This window comes from Pseudophryne corroboree, chromosome 5, assembly GCF_028390025.1.
Source record: "Pseudophryne corroboree isolate aPseCor3 chromosome 5, aPseCor3.hap2, whole genome shotgun sequence".
Taxonomy (NCBI): Eukaryota; Metazoa; Chordata; class Amphibia; order Anura; family Myobatrachidae; genus Pseudophryne; species Pseudophryne corroboree.
The window spans coordinates 608,723,534-608,746,072 of record NC_086448.1 but is presented as its reverse complement, the minus strand read 5'-3'; the positions used below and the strand labels follow the sequence as shown (position 1 = coordinate 608,746,072).

At 47.6% G+C, this 22,539-nt stretch overlaps 1 protein-coding gene across 6 annotated transcripts in view; it reads right to left on the bottom strand.

The window, feature by feature from the left end:
• The window catches only part of PPP4R1 (protein phosphatase 4 regulatory subunit 1), a 258,120-nt gene that overhangs the window by 183,487 nt on the left and 52,094 nt on the right, over positions 1–22,539 (bottom strand). For all 6 annotated transcript variants that reach the window (XM_063923466.1, XM_063923468.1, XM_063923467.1 and 3 more), the window contains exons 4-6: positions 20,958–21,064; positions 19,994–20,136; positions 1,904–2,050 (exon numbers count right to left, since the gene is read on the bottom strand). In XM_063923466.1, the coding sequence (XP_063779536.1) occupies positions 1,904–2,050; positions 19,994–20,136; positions 20,958–21,064 (397 nt within the window). The remainder of the gene's footprint in view (positions 1–1,903; positions 2,051–19,993; positions 20,137–20,957; positions 21,065–22,539) is intronic.

Below are 22,539 nucleotides of genomic sequence, written 5' to 3'. Positions count from 1 at the left end.
ATTCGTCTGATTCAGGAAAAACTACAGGTAGTTTTTTCAGACCCCACATAATACCCCTTTTTGTGGTACATGCAGTATCAGAGATATGCAAAGCCTCCTTCATTGCCGTGATCATATAACGTGTGGCCCTACTGGAAAATACGTTTGTTTCTTCACCGTCGACACTAGATTCGGTGTCCGTGTCTGGGTCTGTGTCGACCGACTGAGGTAAAGGGCGTTTTACAGCCCCTGACGGTGTCTGAGACGCCTGTACAGGTACTAACTGGTTTGCCGGCCGTCTCATGTCGTCAACTGATTTTTGTAATGTGCTGACATTATCACGTAATTCCATAAACAAAGCCATCCATTCCGGTGTCGACTCCCTAGGGGGTGACATCACCATTACCGGCAATTGCTCCGCCTCCACACCAACATCGTCCTCATACATGTCGACACACACGTACCGACACACAGCAGACACACAGGGAATGCTCTTATCGAAGACAGGACCCCACTAGCCCTTTGGGGAGACAGAGGGAGAGTTTGCCAGCACACACCCAAGCGCTATAAATATATAGGAACAACCCTATAGAAGTGTTGTCTCCCTTATAGCAGCTTAATATATCAAAAAACGCCAAAAAAGTGCCCCCCCCCCCTCTCTGTTTTACCCTGTTTCTGTAGTGCAGTGCAGGGGAGAGTCCTGGGAGCCTTCCTCGCAGCGGAGCTGAGCAGGAAAATGGCGCTGTGTGCTGAGGAGATAGGCCCCGCCCCCTATTTCGGCGGGCTCTTCTCCGGTGTTTGTGAGACCTGGCAGGGGTTAAATACATCCATATAGCCCCAGGGGCTATATGTGATGTATTTTTTAGCCAGAACAAGATATTCTCATTGCTGCCCAGGGCGCCCCCCGCAGCGCCCTGCACCCTCCGTGACCGCTGGTGTGAAGTGTGTGACAACAATGGCGCACAGCTGCAGTGCTGTGCGCTACCTCATGAAGACTGAAAAGTCTTCTGCCGCCGGTTTCTGGACCTCTTCACTTTTCGGCATCTGCAAGGGGGTCGGCGGCGCGGCTCCGGGACCGGACTCCATGGCTGGGCCTGTGTTCGATCCCTCTGGAGCTAATGGTGTCCAGTAGCCTAAGAAGCCAATCCATCCTGCACGCAGGTGAGTTCACTTCTTCTCCCCTAAGTCCCTCGTTGCAGTGAGCCTGTTGCCAGCAGGACTCACTGTAAAATAAAAAACCTAAAAACTTTTTCTAAGCAGCTCTTTAGGAGAGCCACCTAGATTGCACCCTGCTCGGACGGGCACAAAAACCTAACTGAGGCTTGGAGGAGGGTCATAGGGGGAGGAGCCAGTGCACACCACCTGATCCTAAAGCTTTATTTTTGTGCCCTGTCTCCTGCGGAGCCGCTAATCCCCATGGTCCTGACGGAGTCCCCAGCATCCACTAGGACGTCAGAGAAAATTAAGTGACTTTTACATAACGACAAATCGTCCATATCATAGTGTCTACGCACTACTGCAGCCTCCCGTGCATCGTTCATCGCATCTTAATACCTGCCTGCTGTGCAGGCAGACCTGAAGATAACGTTTATGACAGCATGCTGCTGGATGTGGCCACAGAACTATATATCGCAGTGACGCAATGTATTGTTACTTGTGTATGGACGAACGACCTATAGTTCCGTCAGTTGTGCCGCCTGCCACAATCTTGGATCATCTAGTGTCCATCCAGCTTTACATTACAGAGCTGGTAACTGCACTATAAAAGAGACGAGAGTAAAATAATCAACATATATATTAACTTTAATCAAAATTATTTGATTTTGCCAAGCCAATCATGTGGAATCGCAACAAAATCTGTAAATGTCGATTATATACAATATTCCTGTGTAAGATGTCAAAAGTAAGTGGACTTAAAACTCACTGCCACATTTTCAGTCTTGACGTCATCATTGCTGTCTGGAGAAGTGAGATCAATGAGCACCGGACATACTTTAGTCTCCACGTCGCATCTGTCAATCAGTTCTTGCTCTAAGAGCACCAGTAATGCGGCCTGACTTGTCTTTCTGACCTGAAAGTGTGTGGAATATTGCAAAGTTAAAATGATTATTGTTCTGGCTTATATACCAATACAGATTCTCTATCTTAAGTGTAAACCCCACAAAAGTGAATTTAGTGGACACAAGTACCCACTAGTGTAGTAAAGTGTGCACATTTAGGATGGATAAACAATACTCTAACCTAGCTGGACTTTCCCTGACATGTGGGGTCACTCTGAATTGATAGCCCGCTGCAGATTTTCGCAGCGGTCAGGTAAAAAAACGGCCAAACTGCGCATGCACCACAAAGCACAGGCATGTCGTACGGGTACAAAGCGGATCGTTGCTGGGCGATGGATTTAACGAAGAATCCATTCGCACACCCGATAGCAAGGAGATTGACAGGAAGAAGGCGTTTATAGGTGTCAACTGACCGTTTTCAGGGAGTGGTTGGAAAAACGCAGGCGTGTCCAAGCGTTTGCAGGGCGGGTGTCTGACGTCAATTCCGGGACCGGACAGGCTGAAGTGATCGCAAGGGCTGAGTAAGTCCAGAGCTACTCAGAAACTGCAAAAAACGTTTTCGGCCCGCTCGGCTGCACATGCGTTCGCACACTTGCAAAGCGAAAATACACTCCTCGTGGGCAGCGACTATGCGTTTGCACGGCTGCTAAAAGTAGCTAGCGAGCAATCAACTCGGAATGACCCCCATGGTCTCATATGATGCAACCAGTCAGAAATGCCCACTATGCTCTCCTGGTCCCTCTGTATCCACGGCTCCTTCCCCAGTGTGTACAGATCACTGCTGGCAACAGACAGCCCGCAGCACCCCGTTCCCCACCCCGGCAGCTGAAAAGGACGGCATTGCAAACAGAACAGCCCAGGAATCATGGCTCTGACCACTCCTTTCTCGTCTGTCCCAATCACTGTAGCTAGCAGTGATCGAGCAGCCCCATGGCAACCCCCTCTGCTGGCATCAATAAAGCAGAGACACCATACAGCAGTCACAAACCCGTCCCCCCTCCTTCCCAATTACTGCAGCTAGCACTAATCAGGCAGTGAAATGTCACCGTGCCCGACACCCACCCATTGCTATTGGACTAGTAGTTTTACAGTTACAAAACAAAATGAAATATATACTGGGGTGTTTTTTTATTAGTTTAAACTAGAATTGACCATCTTTGTTATTGCTGTTTAAACTTGATTTTGCATTTAAAAAAATAAATAAAAAAAAATTATATATATATATATATATATATATATATATATATATATATATATATGATTTTAAATACCTACCGGTAAGTCCTTTTCTTGTAGTCCATAAGGGATATTGGGGGCAGACTTAGTACGATGGGGTATAGACGGGTCCAAAGGAGCCAGTGCACTTTACATTTCTTCAACTGGTTGTGATGGCTCCTCCCCTCTATGCCCCCCCCCCCCCCCCCCCACATGCAGTTATAGGAAAAACAGTGCCCGAAGGAGAAAAGACATACTTGAGAGAAGGAACATGACAACAATAAGTGTGGCGAGATTTACATTTACACACCAGCACACCATAACATAACCTGGCCAGCAACAGCTGGCAACAGAAAACAGCAACAGCTGAACTGTAACACATAAGAGATAACCTGCAGAAAGTCACCGCACAGAGGCGGGCGCCCAATATCCCTTATGAACTACGAGTAAAGGATTTACCGGTAGGTATTTAAAATTCTATTTTCTCTAGTTTCCATAAGGGATATTGGGGACAGATTTAGTACGATAGGGATGTCCCAAAGCTTACAGAATGGGCGGGAACGTGCACTGACTGCTGTAGCACCGCCTGCACAAACTGGGTATCCTCTTTGGCCAGGGTATCAAATTTCTAGAATATCACAAAAAAGTGTTCTTCCCTGACCAGGTAGCTGCTCGGCATAGTTGCAAAGCCGAGACTCCACGGGCAGCCGCCCTATGAAGAGCCCACTGACCTTGTAGAGTGGGCCTTCAGGGACTGAGGAACAGGTAAGGCTGCCGACACATAGGCCTGTTGGATAGTAAGCCTAATCCAACGAGCAATGGTCTGCTTTGAAGCAGGACAACCCTTGTCCAGAAGAGCTGCGTACCACGCCCTCCGAGGCCAATCCGGCGCAATCAGGATTGCTTGTACTCTGTGATATCTGATCCGCTGGAGCACCCTTGGGATCAACGGAATCAGAGGAAATAGGTAGACCAGCTGTTAAGGCCAAGGCAACGTCAGCGCATCCACTGCACTTTCCTGAGGGTCTCTGTTTCGCGAGCAGTAGCAGCGAAGCTTCTTGTTGAGGCAAGACATCATGTCGACCTGCGGGTATCCCCACCTGTCGACAATCTGTTGAAACACCTGAGGATATAATCCCCACTCCCCCGGGTGGAGGTCGTGGCAACTCAGGAAGTCGCTTCCCAGTTGTCCACTCCTGGAATGAAAATTGCGGACAGCGCTCTTGCATTTGTTTTCGCCCAGATAAGTATTTTTGACACTTCTCGCATGCAGGGCCTGCTTTGTGTCCCTCCCTGTCGACTGATGTATGCCACTGCCGTGGCGTTGTCCGACTGAATCTGGATCGCCTGATCCCTGAGTGGAGGCCTGAATCAGAGCATTGTAGATAGCCAGAAGTTCCAGAATGTTGATCAGAAGTAGGGCCTCTTGGGCAGAACACCTGCCCCGGAACTGCGCCCCCTGGGTGACAGCTCCCCACCCTCTCAAGCTCGCATTCGTCGTGAGGAGGATCCAATCCTGAATCCCGAAACGTCGACCTTCCAACAGGTTGGAAGACTGTAACCACCACAAGAGTGAAAACCTGGCCTGGGGTGACAGCTGAATCATTCGGTGCATCTGAAGATGTGAACCGGACCACTTGTTCAGGACGTCCAATTGGAAGGGTCTGGCATGGAACCTGCCAAACTGTATCGCCTGGTACGAGGCCACCATTTTTCCAAACAATTTTATGCAAAGATGAATGGAAACTCGAGCAGGTCGGAGAACAATGCGAACCATCTCTTGAAGTGTTCTCGCCTTGTCATCTGGGAGGAACACTCTCTGAGCTACCGTATCCAGTATCATACCCAGAAACAGGAGCCTTTGAGACTGTTCCAGTTGAGACTTCTGTAAATTGAGGATCCACCCGTGGTGAGACAGAAGTTGGATAGTGTGAGCTATATGGAGCAGTAGAAGCTCTCTGGAACTCGCTTTTTTCAGGAGTACGTCCAGGTAAGGGACAATGTTGACTTGGACTCTGAGCTGGAACATCATTTCCGCCATCACCTTCGTGAACACCCTCGGAGCTGTAGATAGGCTGAAGGCAACGCCTGAAACTGGTAGTGATGATTCAGTAGGGCGAACCGCAGATAGGCCTGATGAGGAGGCCAAATTGGGATATGTAGGTAGGCATCCTTGATATCCAGGGACACAAGGAATTCCTGTTCCAGGCCCGCAATATTCCATCTTGAATTTGAAAACCTTCAGGTAAGGATTCAAGGACTTCGGATTCAAAATGGGTCTCACAGACCAGTCTGGTTTTGGCACTACAAACAGACTGGAGTAGTAAACTTGTCCTTGCTGTAGCAGGGGTACTGGAACAATGACCCGGGACTGGACCAACTTGTCGATGGCCAGTAGTAGCGTAACGCGCATATTTTCCAAAACTGGCAAGCCTGATTTGAAAAATTGTTGGGGAGGAGCACCGTCGAACTCCAGCTTGTAACCCTGAGAGATAAGGTCCCTTACCCAGGCATCTCGGCAGGAACCGTCCCAGATGTGGCTCTAGTGATGTAACCGAGTTCCCACAGCGAGATCCTCTCGGGGTGGGTGGGCACCGTCATGCCACAGTCTTTGTGGAAGCTGAACTGGTGATCTGTTCCTGAGAGCCAGCAATGGCTGGTTTCTTAGGCTTATCTCTGGAGTCTCTAGCTGCATTGGAGGCACCCCAGGCCCTAGATCGAAATCTGGAGGACCAAAAGGACTGAGTAGACGTCCCGGGTAGGCACGCTTAGCAGGTGGAGCCCTCGAAGGGAGAAACGTGGATTTCCCAGCAGTAGCTCTGGAGATCCATGCGTCCAATTCACCTCCAAAGAGCCATTCACCTGTGAAGGGAAGAGATTCCACATTATGTTTGGAGTCAGCATCTGCAATACACTGACGCAACCATATGGCTCTGCGTGTAGACACAGCCACAGCAGTGGTTCTAGCATTTATATTGCCAATCTCTTTAAGGGAGTCACAGAGGACTCTTGCCGTGTCCTGAATGTGTTTTAAGAAAGTTACAGTAGTAACCAAGGTCATATCACCTGAAAGGCCCTTTTGAATCTGTGTAGCCCATGCATGAATGGCATGTGTCATCCAGCAACCAGCAATGTCCGGTCTTTGAGCTACACCTGTAGCAGTGTAGATAGATTTGAGTGGTCTCTATTTTCCTATCCCCCGGGGTCCTTTTCGTAAAAGAGCCCGGAGCAGGGAGCACCTCCTTTTTAGAAAGGCGAGAGACTGAGACGTCTACTGCTGTCGATTCTTCACAGAATTTCCTTCCTTCAGGGGCAAATGGCAGGGTATTTAAAAACCTTTTGGACACCTGATATATTTTATCTGGATTTTTCCAGGCTAATTTAAATACATCGTCCAATTCTTTGGAATCAGGAAAGGTGACTGTCAGTTTGTCTTGTGGGAGGAAAAATGACTGCTGATTACTAGCGTCCTCCAGGGGGGGCTTTAACACATCCCGTATAGCCAATATGAGGGGTTCGATACCTTGTGTAGGGGTGGGATCCCCACTATCCCCATCCACCTGTACATCATCAGAATCTGATAGGATTGCAGGCAAAGCACGTTTTTGTGCACCTGTAGACAGCGGGAGATGGGAAGCATCAGCCTTGACAGTTAGGCTAGCCACTGCTTGTTGCAGTTCATGCGTTTTATTGGCAGTGAGCTGAGATGACATATCCAACATCATGGTTTTTATAGCCACCAGCCAGGAAGGCTCTGGACTCTCCCCCATGTTGTTATCAGCATTCTGTGATGGCTGACTACACTGCTCACAGGATATGGAGCCCAATGAACTAGGGGCAAATCTGGCATTACATACATTGCATGACTTCTGTTTCACAATTATCAAAGACAGAAACAATACACATACAACACAGCATGAATACAATACAAGCCTGCCCTATTGCATGTTAAAGGAGACACAGAAGAGAGGACACCTGCGCACCCAACGCTGTACAGCCCTAGTGAGACTGTCAGCGTTTTTTGTAGTAACATATAATAGTGATACTGCTGTACAGAGAATTCCCCAAAGGAATGTAAACTGTGCACTAATAGTGGCTCTCCCCCTCTACACCCGGTACCAGTGATCCTGTGACCGTTTTGAGGAGCTGCATGAGGCTGCTGCTGCTTGCATATGCAGAGGAAGGCGCGAAAATACAGCTGAGCCCGCTCTGGTGTAGCTCCGCCCCCCCACTATGGCGCCAGAGCTACTAATAAGTTTTATACTGGCAATGTCTACACAGGCTGTGTAGCCTCACATAAATGCTTGGTACAACACCCCTCCAGCCAGTCTCACGCAGGAGCACCCGCGGGTCCCCTCAGGAGGGACCTGTACGCCTCACCCACACTTCTGCCACACAATGAAATGGGGGGGACCCCCTAGCGGGGCCGCTGGTTTGTACTTAACGCGATGATCACCTTCAGGTTCTGTTAGGGGTGTGCGGCAAGCTGCGGCTGCGACAGCCAAGGCGCAGTGTCCCACTGAACAAACAGCCCCTCAGGACGATGGTCCTGCAGCGGAGAAGCGGCTCTGCACCTCAAGAGGCCGGTAACCGTCTCTCCCCAACTCCCACGGCGCAGGTATGCTTTTGCATCCTCTACCGACGGCACTTTTTTCTAAACTGCCTGTGGGAGGGGGCATAGAGGGGGGAGCCAGCACACCCAGCTGAAGAAATTTAAAGAGAACTGGCTCATTTGGACCCGTCTATACCCCATCGTACTAAATCTGTCCCCAATATCCCTTATGGACGCTAGAGAAAAAAATAAGAATTTACTTACCGATAATTCTATTTCTCATAGTCCGTAGTGGATGCTGGGAACTCCGTAAGGACCATGGGGAATAGCGGCTCCGCAGGAGACTGGGCACAAAAGTAAAAGCTTTATGACTAGCTGGTGTGCACTGGCTCCTCCCCCTATGACCCTCCTCCAAACCTCAGTTAGGATACTGTGCCCGGACGAGCGTACATAATAAGGAAGGATCTTGAATCCCGGGTAAGACTCATACCAGCCACACCAATCACACCGTACAACTTGTGATCTGAACCCAGTTAACAGTATGATAAACGTAGGAGCCTCTGAAAAGATGGCTCACAACAATAAACAACCCGATTTTTGTAACAATAACTATATACAAGTATTGCAGACAATCCGCACTTGGGATGGACGCCCAGCATCCACTACGGACTATGAGAAATAGAATTATCGGTAAGTAAATTCTTATTTTCTCTGACGTCCTAGTGGATGCTGGGAACTCCGTAAGGACCATGGGGATTATACCAAAGCTCCCAAACGGGCGGGAGAGTGCGGATGACTCTGCAGCACCGAATGAGAGAACTCCAGGTCCTCCTCAGCCAGGGTATCGAATTTGTAAAATTTAGCAAACGTGTTTGCCCCTGACCAAGTAGCTGCTCGGCAAAGTTGTAAAGCCGAGACCCCTCGGGCAGCCGCCCAAGATGAGCCCACCTTCCTTGTGGAATGGGCTTTTACAGATTTTGGCTGTGGCAGGCCTGCCACAGAATGTGCAAGCTGAATCGTACTACAAATCCAACGAGCAATCGTCTGCTTAGAAGCAGGAGCACCCAGCTTGTTGGGTGCATACAGGATAAACAGCGAGTCAGATTTTCTGACTCCAGCCGTCCTGGAAACATATTTTCAGGGCCCTGACTACGTCCAGCAACTTGGAGTCCTCCAAGTCCCTAGTAGCCGCAGGCACCACAATAGGCTGGTTCATGTGAAACGCTGAAACCACCTTAGGGAGAAATTGAGGGCGAGTCCTCAGTTCTGCCCTGTCTGAATGAAAAATTAGGTAAGGGCTTTTATATGATAAAGCCGCCAATTCTGAGACACGCCTGGCTGAAGCCAGGGCTAACAGCATGACCACTTTCCATGTGAGATATTTTAATTCCACAGTGGTGAGTGGTTCAAACCAATGTGACTTTAGGAGACTCAACACTACATTGAGATCCCAAGGTGCCACTGGAGGCACAAAAGGAGGCTGTATATGCAGTACCCCTTTGACAAACGTCTGAACTTCAGGCACTGAAGCCAGTTCTTTTTGGAAGAATATTGACAGGGCCGAAATTTGAACCTTAATGGACCCTAATTTTAGGCCCATAGATAGTCCTGTTTGCAAGAAATGCAGGAAACGACCCAGTTGAAATTCCTCTGTAGGGGCCTTCTTGGCCTCACACCACGCAACATATTTTCGCCAAATGCGGTGATAATGTTTCGCGGTTACATCCTTCCTGGCCTTGATCAGGGTAGGGATGACTTCATCTGGAATGCCTTTTTCCTTCAGGATCCGGTGTTCAACCTCCATGCCGTCAAACGCAGCCGCGGTAAGTCTTGGAACAGACAAGGTCCCTGCTGGAGCAGGTCCTTTCTTAGAGGTAGAGGCCACGGGTCCTCCATGAGCATCTCTTGAAGTTCCGGGTACCAAGTCCTCCTTGGCCAATCCGGAGCCACGAGTATAGTTCTTACTCCTCTCCTTCTTATGATTCTCAATACTTTGGGTATGAGAGGCAGAGGAGGGAACACATACACTGACTGGTACACCCACGGTGTTACCAGAGCGTCCACCGCTATCGCCTGAGGGTCCCTTGACCTGGCGCAATATCTGTCCAGTTTTTTGTTGAGGCGGGACGCCATCATATCCACCATTGGTTTTTCCCAACGGTTCACAATCATGTGGAAGACTTCTGGATGAAGTCCCCACTCCCCCGGGTGGAGGTCGTGTCTGCTGAGGAAGTCTGCTTCCCAGTTGTCCACTCCCGGAATGAACACAGCTGACAGTGCTGTCACATAATTTTCCGCCCAGCGAAGAATTCTTGCAGCTTCTGCCATTGCCCTCCTGCTTCTTGTGCCGCCCTGTCTGTTTACGTGGGCGACTGCCGTGATGTTGTCCGATTGGATCAATACCGACTGACCCTGAAGCAGAGGCCTTGCTTGACTTAGGGCATTGTAAATTGCCCTTAGTTCCAGGATATTTATGTGAAGAGACGTTTCCATGCTTGACCACAAGCCCTGGAAATTTCTTCCCTGTGTGACTGCTCCCCAGCCTCTCAGGCTGGCATCCGTGGTCACCAGAATCCAGTCCTGGATGCCGAATCTGCGGCCCTCTAGAAGATGAGCACTCTGCAACCACCACAGGAGAGACACCCTTGTCCTTGGAGATGGGGTTATCCGCTGATGCATCTGAAGATGCGATCCGGACCATTTGTCCAGCAGATCCCACTGAAAAGTTCTTGCATGGAATCTTCCGAATGGAATCGCTTCGTAAGAAGCCACCATCTTTCCCAGGACCCTTGTGCATTGATGCACTGACACTTGTCCTGGTTTCAGGAGGTTCCTGACTAGCTCGGATAACTCCCTGGCCTTCTCCTCCGGGAGAAACACCTTTTTCTGGACTGTGTCCAGAATCATCCCTAGGAACAGTAGACGTGTTGTTGGAATCAGCTGCGATTTTGGAATATTTAGAATCCACCCGTGCTGACGTAGCACTACCTGAGATAGTGCTACTCCGACCTCTAACTGTTCCCTGGACCTTGCCCTTATCAGGAGATCGTCCAAGTAAGGGATAATTAAGACGCCTTTTCTTCAAAGAAGAATCATCATTTCGGCCATTACCTTGGTAAAGACCCGTGGTGCCGTGGACAATCCAAACGGCAGCGTCTGAAACTGATAATGACAGTTTTGTTGAGTGACTCCATCTTGAATTTGAACCTTTTTATGTAAGTGTTCAATGATTTCAGATTTAAAATCGGTCTCACCGAGCCGTCCGGCTTCGGTACCACAAACAGCGTGGAGTAATACCCCTTTCCCTGTTGTAGGAGGGGTACCTTGATTATCACCTGCTGGGAATACAGCTTGTGAATAGCTTCCAATACTGCCTCCCTGTCGGAGGGAGACGTTGGTAGAGCAGACTTCAGGAACCGGCGAGGGGGAGACGTCTCGAATTCCAATTTGTACCCCTGTGATACTACCTGCAGGATCCAGGGGTCCACTTGCGAGTGAGCCCACTGCGCGTTGAAATTTTTGAGACGGGCCCCCACCGTGCCTGAGTCCGCTTGTAAAGCCCCAGCGTCATGCTGAAGACTTGGCAGAAGCGGGGGAGGGCTTCTGATCCTGGGAAGAGGCTGCCTGCTGCAGTCTTTTTCCCCTTCCTCTGCCCCGGGGCAGAAATGAGTGGCCTTTTGCCCGCTTGCCCTTATGGGGACGAAAGGACTGAGTTTGAAAAGACGGTGTCTTTTTCTGCTGAGAGGTGACCTGGGGTAAAAAGGTGGATTTCCCAGCCGTCGCCGTGGCCACCAGGTCCGATAGACCGACCCCAAATAACTCCTCCCCTTTATACGGCAAAACTTCCATATGCCGTTTGGAATCCGCATCACCTGACCACTGTCGTGTCCATAAACTTCTTCTGGCAGAAATGGACAGCGCACTTACTCTTGATGCCAGGGTGCAAATATCCCTCTGTGCATCTCGCATATATAGTAATGCATCCTTTAAATGCTCTATAGTCAATAATATACTGTCCCTATCCAGGGTATCAATATTTTCAGTCAGGGAATCCGACCAAGCCACTCCAGCGCTGCACATCCAGGCTGAGGCGATTGCTGGTCGTAATATAACACCAGTATGTGTGTATATACCCTTTAGGATATTTTCCAGCTTTCTATCAGCTGGTTCCTTGAGGGCGGCCGTATCAGGAGACGGCAACGCCACTTGTTTTGATAAGCGCGTGAGCGCCTTATCTACCCTAGGGGGTGTTTCCCAACGCGCCCTAACCTCTGGCGGGAAAGGGTATAATGCCAATAATTTATTAGAAATCAGCAGTTTTTTATCGGGGGAAACCCACGCTTCATCACACACCTCATTTAATTCATCTGATTCAGGAAAAACTATGGGTAGTTTTTTCACACCCCACATAATACCCCTTTTTGTGGTACTTGTAGTATCAGAAATGTTCAAAGCCTCCTTCATTGCCGTGATCATGTAACGTGTGGCCCTACTGGACATTACGTTTGTCTCGTCACCGTCGACGCTGGAGTCAGTATCCGTGTCTGGGTCGACCATCTGAGGTAACGGGCGCTTTAGAGCCCCTGACGGTGTTTGAGACGCCTGGACAGGCACTGACTGATTTGCCGGCTGTCTCATGTCGTCAACAGTTTTTTGCAAAGTGCTGACACTGTCACGTAATTCCTTCCATACGACCATCCAGTCAGGTGTCGACTCCCTAGGGGGTGACATCACTATTACAGGCAATTGCTCCGCCTTCACATCATTTTCCTCCTCATACATGTCGACACAATCGTACCGACACACAGCACACACACAGGGAATGCTCTGATAGAGGACAGGACCCCACGAGCCCTTTGGGGAGACAGAGGGAGAGTTTGCCAGCACACACCAGAGCGCTATATATATACAGGGATAACCTTATATAAGTGTTTCTCCCTTCTATAGCTGCTGTATTTGTATTATCTGCCAATTAGTGCCCCCCCTCTCTTGTTTTACCCTGATTCTGTAGCAGGACTGCAGGGGAGAGTCAGGGAGCCGTCCTTCCAGCGGAGCTGTGAGGGAAAATGGCGCTTGTGTGCTGAGGAGATAGGCTCCGCCCCCTTTTCGGCTGCCTTTTCTCACGCTTTTTTTTTTTTTTTTTTTTTTAGGAAAACTGTCAGGGGTTAAATGCATCCATATAGCCCAGGAGCTATATGTGATGCATTTCTTTAGCCATATAAGGTTTAAAACGTGTTTTATAGCGTCTCAGGGCACTCCCCCCCAGCGCCCTGCACCCTCAGTGACCGGAGTGTGAAGTGTGCTGAGAGCAATGGCGCACAGCTGCAGTGCTGTGCGCTACCTTATTGAAGACAGGAACGTCTTCTGCCGCCGATTTTTCCGGACCTCTTCGCTCTTCTGGCTCAGTAAGGGGGCCGGCGGCGCGGCTCCGGGACCCATCCAAGCTGAGCCTGTGATCGTCCCTCTGGAGCTAATGTCCAGTAGCCAAGAAGCCCAATCCACTCTGCATGCAGGTGAGTTCGCTTCTTCTCCCCTTAGTCCCACGATGCAGTGAGCCTATTGCCAGCAGGTCTCACTGAAAATAAAAAAACCTATTTAAACTTTTACTCTAAGCAGCTCAGGAGAGCTACCTAGCATGCACCCTTCTCGGCCGGGCACAAAAATCTAACTGAGGCTTGGAGGAGGGTCATAGGGGGAGGAGCCAGTGCACACCAGCTAGTCATAAAGCTTTTACTTTTGTGCCCAGTCTCCTGCGGAGCCGCTATTCCCCATGGTCCTTACGGAGTTCCCAGCATCCACTAGGACGTCAGAGAAATAGGATTTTGGCACCAGGTAAATCCTTTTCTTTGAATCCACAGGGGGCACTGGAGTACTCTTGGGATATGGACGGCTTTAGCAAGAACAGGGCACTGAATATTTAAATTTAGAACTCTCCTCCCCTCCATATCCCAGAGTACCTCAGTGTTTTTTACTGAGCCGAAACAGGAGCGATAGAGAGGATGGAGAATTACATATAACATAACGGACAACAATACAGTTGACACAGAACGTTACTGACAACTAAACAGTTGGCACCATAACCGATAGAACCTGAAACTGTGAACCAGTCGGTGAGAATGTGTTACCATAAGATCCCCTGAACTTACCACCAACCAGGTAAAACTGCTCTGGGTGGGCGTCCAGTGCCCCCTATGGATTCAAAGAAAAGGATTTACCTGGTAAGTACCAAAATCCTATTTTCTTTTTCATCCACTAGGGGTCACTGGAGTACTCTTGGGATGTACCAAAGATTCCCCCGTGGGCGGGAGAGCTGTTTGGCACCTGTAACACTAGGCGGCCAAAGCTAGAAGCTGGTGCCGCAAAGGTATCAAACTTGTAAAAGCGCACAAACGTGTGCATTGATGACCATGTAGCCGCACGGCAAAGCTGCGTCGTGGAAGCTCCACGACCAGCTGCCCATGAAGTTCCCACAGAACATGTGGCATGAGCTGTTACTGATGTAGGCGGCTGTAACCTAGCATGAAGGTAAGCCTGACGTATAGTCGGTTTTATCCATCTGGATAAGGTCTGCTTAGACGATGGCCAACCCATCTTGGCAGCATCATAGAGAACAAACAACGTATCCGTCTACGAACTGTAGACGTTCGGGATACATAAACGCGTAATGAGCGTACTACATCCAGAGTTCCAGAATGTCCTGTTAACACAGGAACTACTATTGGTTGAGTAATGTGAAAAGATGACACTACCTTTGGTAAGAAAGCAAGTTCCGCTCTGTCATCATGAAACACCAAATACGGTGGCTTGCATGACAAGGCACCCAAATCTGAAACACGCCTTGCCGAAGTTAAGGCTAGAAGAAAAAATGTTTTCCAAGTGAGAAACTTTATATCCACTTGCTGTAAGGGTTCAAAATATGAAGACTAAGAAATCTAAAACCAGATTCCAGTCCCATGGCGCTGTAGGTGGAATGAAGGAAGGCTGTACTCTGAGGACACCTTGTAGAAAAGTGTGTACTGATGGCAATAGAGCCAATCGTCTTCGAAAGTAATTTGACAAAGCAGATACCTGCACCTTAAGTGTACATAAACGCAGACCTCCATCTAACCCTGTCTGTAGAAATAACAAAAGACGGGATAACTGAAAGATGAAGTCGGAAACTTCCGAGCTTCACACCAACCTATATAAGCACGCCAAATTGTGTAATAATGAGCTGCCGTAACTGGCTTCCTAGCTCGTAACATGGTTGGTATAACAGATTCTGGAATGCCCTCTCTTCTTCAGAGGGCGGTCTCAACAGCCACCCCGTTAAACGCTGTCGCGCTAAATTGGGGTAAAGGAACGGACCCTGTGGTAACAGGTCCGGACGTCGTTTGAGCGGCCAAGGATCGTCTGCGAGTAGTCCGCGGAGATCCGAGAACCAAGCTCTCCGAGGCCAATGAGGCGCCACTAGTATGACTGTGGCGGACTCTCTTTTGATCCGTTTTAGCAACAGAGGGAGCAGCGGCAACGGTGGAAACAGATACACGAGGCTGTACGGCCACGCGATTGTGAGAGCATCCACCGCCACTGCCTTTGGATCTCTCGTTCTGGACACATACTGGGGCATTTGGTGATTGTGGCGAGATGCCATCAGGTCCACTTGAGGGTAACCCCATCTCTGGACCAACATGTGAAACACTTCTGGATTTAATGCCCATTCTCCCGGCTGAAAATCCCGACGGCTGAGATAATCCGCCTTCCAGTTGTCCAGTCCCGGAATGAACACTGCCGACAATATCACTTGGTGATGCTCGGCCCAATTGAGGATTCGAGCTACTTCCCGCATTGCCATGCGGCTTCTCGTTCCTCCGTGTTCGTTGATGTACGCGACCGCCGTCACGTTGTCTGACTGCACCTGGACAGGCTGAGACCGAAGCATGTGCTCTGCTTGTCGTAGCGCATCGTAAATTGCGCTGAGTTTCAGGACAGTTATAGACAGCAATCTTTCGTGATCCACCCAGAGACCCTGGAGCTGACAATTTTGAACTACAGCTAGCCAACCTCTGAGACTCGCGTCCGTCGTTAGAATTATTCAATTCCAGGCGCCGAACCGTTTCACTGCGGTTAGATTGTGTACTTTGAGCCACCAGAGTAGAGATACCCTGGCCCGTGGCGACAACCTCACCCTGTGGTGAATCTGCAGATGCGAGCCCGACCACTGTGCGAACACATCCATTTGAAAAGGACGTGAGTGAAATCTTCCGAACTGACGCGCTTCGAAAGCCGCCACCATTGTGCCTAAGAGGCAAATGTACAAATGTACCGAGACTGTGCGTGGCTTGAGCACTAATTGTACCAGATGACGAATAATCTATACTTTCTGTTCTGGTAGGTAAATCCTTTGATTTACTGTATCGAGAATCATACCTAGGAAATGAAGTCGTTGAGACGGAATTATATGTGATTTCTTGAAGTTGACAATCCAACCGTGCTGAACTAGTACATTGTACGTTAGCAACGCACGTTGGAGGAGCATCTGTTGAGACGGAGCTTTGATGAGCAGATCGTCCAAGTACGGAACTATTATCACTCCCAGAGATCTGAGATGAGCTTTTATCACAGATATCACTTTGGTGAATACCCGAGGCGCTGATGAGAGGCCAACTGTAGAGCCTGAAACTGGTAATGGTACTGCCGTATCGCAAAACGCAAGAACCTCTGATGAGGTGGCCAAATCGGAAGGTGTTAGTACGCATCCTTGAGATCTAGCGCAATCATGAATTCCTGTGGCTCTAAACCTGCAATTACTGACCGCAGAAATCCCATCTTTAATCTGTAGTAAGTGACGTAGTGATTGTCCTTTAAGTGCAATATTGGCCTGACAGAGCCATCCGGCTTTGTTCCCCCACAAAGACTGGAACAATAACCCTGACCTTGTTGGTGTACAGGGACCGGAATGAAAACTGCTGAATCCAGCAGAGACTGAATGGCAATTTGCCGACCCGCCCTCTTGTCGTCCGACAGAGGAAGTCTTGTCTTGAAAAACCGCAGAGGTGGGAGACAGCTATACTTCCTTTTAACACAAACTTGCAGATCCACCTATCTGTGGATATCTGGAACCCCTCCAAATGGAACGTTTGAAGGCGTGCTCCCACAATTGGAAATCGGAGATGGGCTGGGAGCCCGTCATGCCACTGGCTTGTCGGTGACCTTAGCGTCCTGACGACTGGTGTTGGCTTGTTGGAAACCACGCTGAGGTCTAAAGGATTTGAACGTCGGCCTAGAGTATTTCCGTCTAGGTACCGTTGGAGGCAATGGTAGGAAATGGCCTCAGAAATCCATTTGTCCAATTTAGGACCAACAACTTCTCGCCCCCGTATTCTGTTGACCTCTGACTCCGCTTGCCAAGAACGCAGCCAGAGTGCTCGTCCCGCTGTAACTACGATGAAAAACGAGTAGTGAGCTGACAGCCGGCAGGAGAAGCTGTACATAGATACTGAGCAGCGTCTCAGATTTGATTATCGTCATGTAGGGCAGACTTGAGTTCTGTTATCAATACCATTAGCGCCTTAGGTACTCAAATGCCCTTCTATTTTACGGTCTGAAGGGTCTTTATAAGTTTTGACATCGACGAATCCACCAATGGCGGATTCTCCCATGTAGATGTCACTGACTGTGAAACGGGTAACTAGACTTAAATGGGCGATGGTATAGAACCGGTTATCCGGTTTTTCTGTTTAAACTAACATATTGTTAAGAGATTCCGAAACATACTGGAGATCTCTGTCGTTTAGTAAATACGACTTTATTATATGTCAGAGGCTCCGTAGTCTCCGTTCAGACACTGACGCACTGACGTGATGAGATTATCAATGCTTGTGCTGTCAAAAGCTGCACTATCTGACTGCTGTTCCAGTCTGCCCTCCTCACTCTTATTTAGCGCCGTGAGGGCTGGCATAGAATCTTCAGACTGCAACATAGCAGAAACCGGTAAATTATAAGACAAATTAAATTTATCCCTTGTACCCAAAGTGAACTTGGACCTTTGCAAAGGCCGAGACGCCTCTGTTAGTTCTGGCGGTCTCACCCGAGACTCCGATCTTGCCGCTCGTGTCGAGTGGTTGCATAATGAGTAAGGCACCAGCAAAGACTAAAAAGAAGTTTCACTGCAATGTCTGTACATGAATCTACCACGTGTACAGTATGTTTTGTAGGTTTCCACTCCGGAAGCCGGTTTCATTCCCGGATACTCCATGGTCTATGTTCAGCAATTGTAGATGGCTGGGTTAAGATCAGAATTGGCCACCACTCGACACAATACAACAGACAAAGACAGACACTTGCACGACTCAGTAAACTGTTACTTATGTAATATAGATATATAGATTATATGGCCGAAGTGCAGGTCACATGGCCAGCCTATATGAAACCTGAACCAAAATTCCCACTAACACCCCTGCGCCTCCGGTGGAGTAGAGCTGTAGTACTGTAACGTTCTGGAATCACAAACTGGAAGAAATAGGAAGCATGGTTAAAATGGCCTCATGCCATGCTTACAGTTAGAATCACAGTACAGGGTACAATACATGCCTTTATCACCTGTACCTGACTGCAGTACAATATAGGCTTAATAGTCTATTAATATAACCTATGAAATCTGGCAGCCTGTCATGCAGCCTATTCTCCCTTGCAGCAGCGCTGTGATCAGACTTCTCCCCCCCTCCCCCTGTGCTCCCTGTAGCGCTGTGTCTCAGCGGGGAGCGGTTGCCGGGAAGCCTCCTGTATCTGTATCTGACCTTGGTGTCATGCAGGGAGGCGGGGAACGCGTATGAGGAGAGCGGCCGTGTGAACGGAGTTCGGCGGCTGGAGCGGCGCGTAGCGGCTTCCGGCGGCGCTAGTGAGAGCGCTGTGCTGTGGCGGTTCTCCCCTAGTAGCGGCTGGCTTTGAAGTTCGTGCAGCGCGGACGGAGCGGCTGGGGCGGGCGGCTGGTATTAGCGGCGGGAGCGGGCGGCGGTGATGAACACGGACCCCACACAGCGGGGCGGCAGCGCGCGCTGACCGCCCCATCCCCCACAGCATACCTTGGCTCCTGTAGGGAGGGCTGTGACGGGGCTTCTTTCGGTAAGCTCCGTCCAGCTCTTGCAGCAGTCAGTGGGCTGCGTGTGGCAGTGAGGGTGCTCTTTGTGAGGACTGACACGCCATGTGCTGCTCCGTGTAGCGGCACTATCCCGGACCCATGTTTTTAGTAGAAACTGGGAAGGGATGTGCTGAAGTTGTAAAAATAAAAATAAAAATGAAAAATTAAATAATATTCAAAGAAAGTGTGAGAGCCCCACACAAGCCGTGTTAGTGCTGTGAGCACAGAAAAAACACTGAGGTACTCTGGGATATGGAGGGGAGGAGAGTTCTAAATTTAAATATTCAGTGCCCTGTTCTTGCTAAAGCCGTCCATATCCCAAGAGTACTCCAGTGACCCCTAGTGGATGAAAAAGAAAGGTATATTGAACCAGGTTTAAATAGCTATTTACCTAATTTAATAGAATTTTTTTTATAATTTTGGGAACATCTTAGAAAAAAATATTTGAAGTTAAATGGTTAAGGGATACGGTCATTAGGTTGTCAGTCATTAGGTCGACCACTATTGGTCGACATGGTCACAAGGTCGACATGCGTTTTCACATTTATTTTAACTTTTTCATATTTTACGATCCACGTGGACTACGATTGTGAATAGTAACCTGTGCTGAGCGCAGCAAGGCACCTTCGCTCGTCATGCGAGGGGACACGGTGCACTAATTGGGGTCCCACGTCACTTTACGAAGAAAACGACACCAAAAAAAAAGAAGAAGAAAAAAAACTCATGTCGACCTAATGACTGTCCTCCTGAGTGTGGTCGACCTAATGACCCATACCCGTGGTTAATGAAGCATAGGTATAGCAGTCAAAAACTTTAATTGTTGAATGCAATGGAGAAATTATATGGTTCTGTGGGGCTGATGTACATCTAATTGATGTGGGTCAACTTGTACAGTAAAATTGCATGCACAATAACTAGAAACTAGAATTTACAGTCCAGCCACAAATACAGAATAGTTTTACAAAGCGCAAGCTGTGTAGTCATCTTAAAACACGGATTATAGAATAAGCAGCACACAATGTAAAACAAAGAAAAACAAACGTAAAGCAGAAAATAATAAAATCGTACCTGGTTATTCTGGTCAGCGAGATACCGTACTACAATAGGCAAGAGATATTTGGAGAAAGCTTGAGGAATGGAAGGTCTGTTCTCTTGACAGAACATCGCAAGGTGAGGCACTTGTTCCATGAGTTCAGCACGCACAGTAGGCTCTGTTCAGAAACAGGACTGGCAATTAAAAAGGGCAAGGACAATATAAACTGTAAACATAAGCAATAATTTAAAGTGCAAGACAGTTAGAATATCAATTAAGTTTCAATGCAGTTTGTTTTAAATGTGCTAAGTTTAATGTGTTAAGTTGTAAAAGTATAACAAACAGTGCACTATTATACAGGTTGAGTATCCCATATCCAAATATTCCGAAATACGGAATATTCCGAAATACGGAATATTCCGAAATACGGAATTTTTTGAGTGAGATAGTGAAACCTTTGTTTTCTGATGGCTCAATGTACACAAACTTTGTTTAATACACAAAGTCATTAAAAATATTGTATTAAATTACCTTCAGGCTGTGTGTATAAGGTGTATATGAAACACAAATGAATTGTGTGAATGTATACACACTTTGTTTAATGCAAAAAGTTATTAAAAATATTGTCTAGAATGACCTTCAGGCTGTGTGTATAAGGTGTATATAAAACATAAATGCATTCTGTGCTTAGATTTAGGTCCCATCACCATGATATCTCATCAGGGTATGCAATTATTCCAAAATACGGAAAAATCCGATATCCAAAATACTTCTGGTCCCGAGCATTTTGGATAAGGGATACTCAACCTGTAATATAATAAACACACACAATAATATAAGCACAAGTCTCTTCTTTATTACCTGTACACAGAAAATGACACGCAGGTGAGCAGGTTCCTCAGGTACTTGGACCAATAGATGGGATAATCAAAGTTCTTCAGCATTGTTTACCTCACTTAAATGACCAGCAATTTGTTAGCCCCTCTAATTAGTACATACCAGAATCTTCAGATAGTCTTGTAACTCTTTCTAATACAGCAATACAATCCTTCTCATCATCGCTGACTTCTTTTAAGGTATCCAGTAAACTTCGGGCAACCATTTGTCTACATCAAAAACACAGAAATACATTAAGTTAAACCTGTAAAGGAGCAAAATAAATCCATACTACAACTAACCCTCTGAGCAACGAAGAAGAAACCCAGACACCAAATCTCCTGCACAAATACTGAAATAACACCAAAATGTAGACTATGTGCCATGACTTTTTTCCCACCATATCACTGATCCAAAGATAGCATCAAATTAACATTTTATGTGGATGCATCATGAGGAAAGGTATAGGTGGTTTGTTTTCTGGGCACAAAGCCGTAGTGTGGGTCAGCTGGCTGCAGAGGCACATGTACACTTTGGATGCAGAGGCCACATCAAACTCCAACAGCTACAAGTTTCACAGGTCTTTCATGCTAGCTAACAAGAATTCCAACAATGAAAAAAAAATTCCACTTCAGCTATGGAAATTATCATTTAGAAGTAAAAAATCCTTGCCAGGAATATTTAGGCAATGTCAGAGCTTAGCCAAATGGATTTAGATTAGCCATGAATTCCCGAAAGAAACAAAAAATGAAACCAAGACACAAAAGTGCAAACTGTGGTCTTTAAAGCAGTCTAAAATGAGGACATACTGTAACTACATACAGGCAGGAATTCAATTCATAGAGATGACTGTAAAGTGTCACTGGAATAGTGAGGCAAAACCAAATCGTCGCCAGTATCTTCGCTAGTTTTCCCTAGCACCCAGAGGAGTGGGAAAATTAGCCACAATACTGTATTACCATAAAGGACAAAAGACACAAACTGGATATCGCTTTGAATTGAATTCCCCACATATAGTCAATACCTTACGTTTGATGAAAAAAAGCGTGATTTTGTGTGTATATGACTGAATTAACATTAACAATCTACTCAACTACATAGGAGTATGCTAACTACAGATTAAATACAATTCAGAAATCACATAATATTCAGTATGAGTATGTGTTGGATAGTTAAAAGGTCAACATTCAAAGCTGTAAAACCATGAACCCCCCCCCCCCCAAGAAAAATAGAAAAATATTAACCATACTGTCTGTGTGTCAACATTTTCCATGTCGAGCTTGTGACCTAGTCTACCCTATAGTGTCGACCTATTGACTGTGGACTATAACTGTCTAACAACCACCTCCCGTCCAGTAGCTAGCACAGTGATGCAGTACACCAAAGGGGGATTAATCATAACAGGATTTTATTACTACATCATAAAAAATATCTTTAATGCAATTTATGGGAGCAAAAATGAGATTTATGGTAAGAACTTACCGTTGTTAAATCTCTTTCTGCGAGGTACACTGAGCTCCACAAGGAATAACATCGGGGTGAAGAGTAGGATCTTGATCCGAGGCACCAACAGGCTCAAAGCTTTGACTGTTCCCAAGATGCACAGCGTCGCCTCCTCTATAACCCCACCTCCGTGCACAGGAGCTCAGTTTAGTTAACCAGTCCAATGCAGTAGCAGGTAACAGACGACAATTGTTTGTAGCCA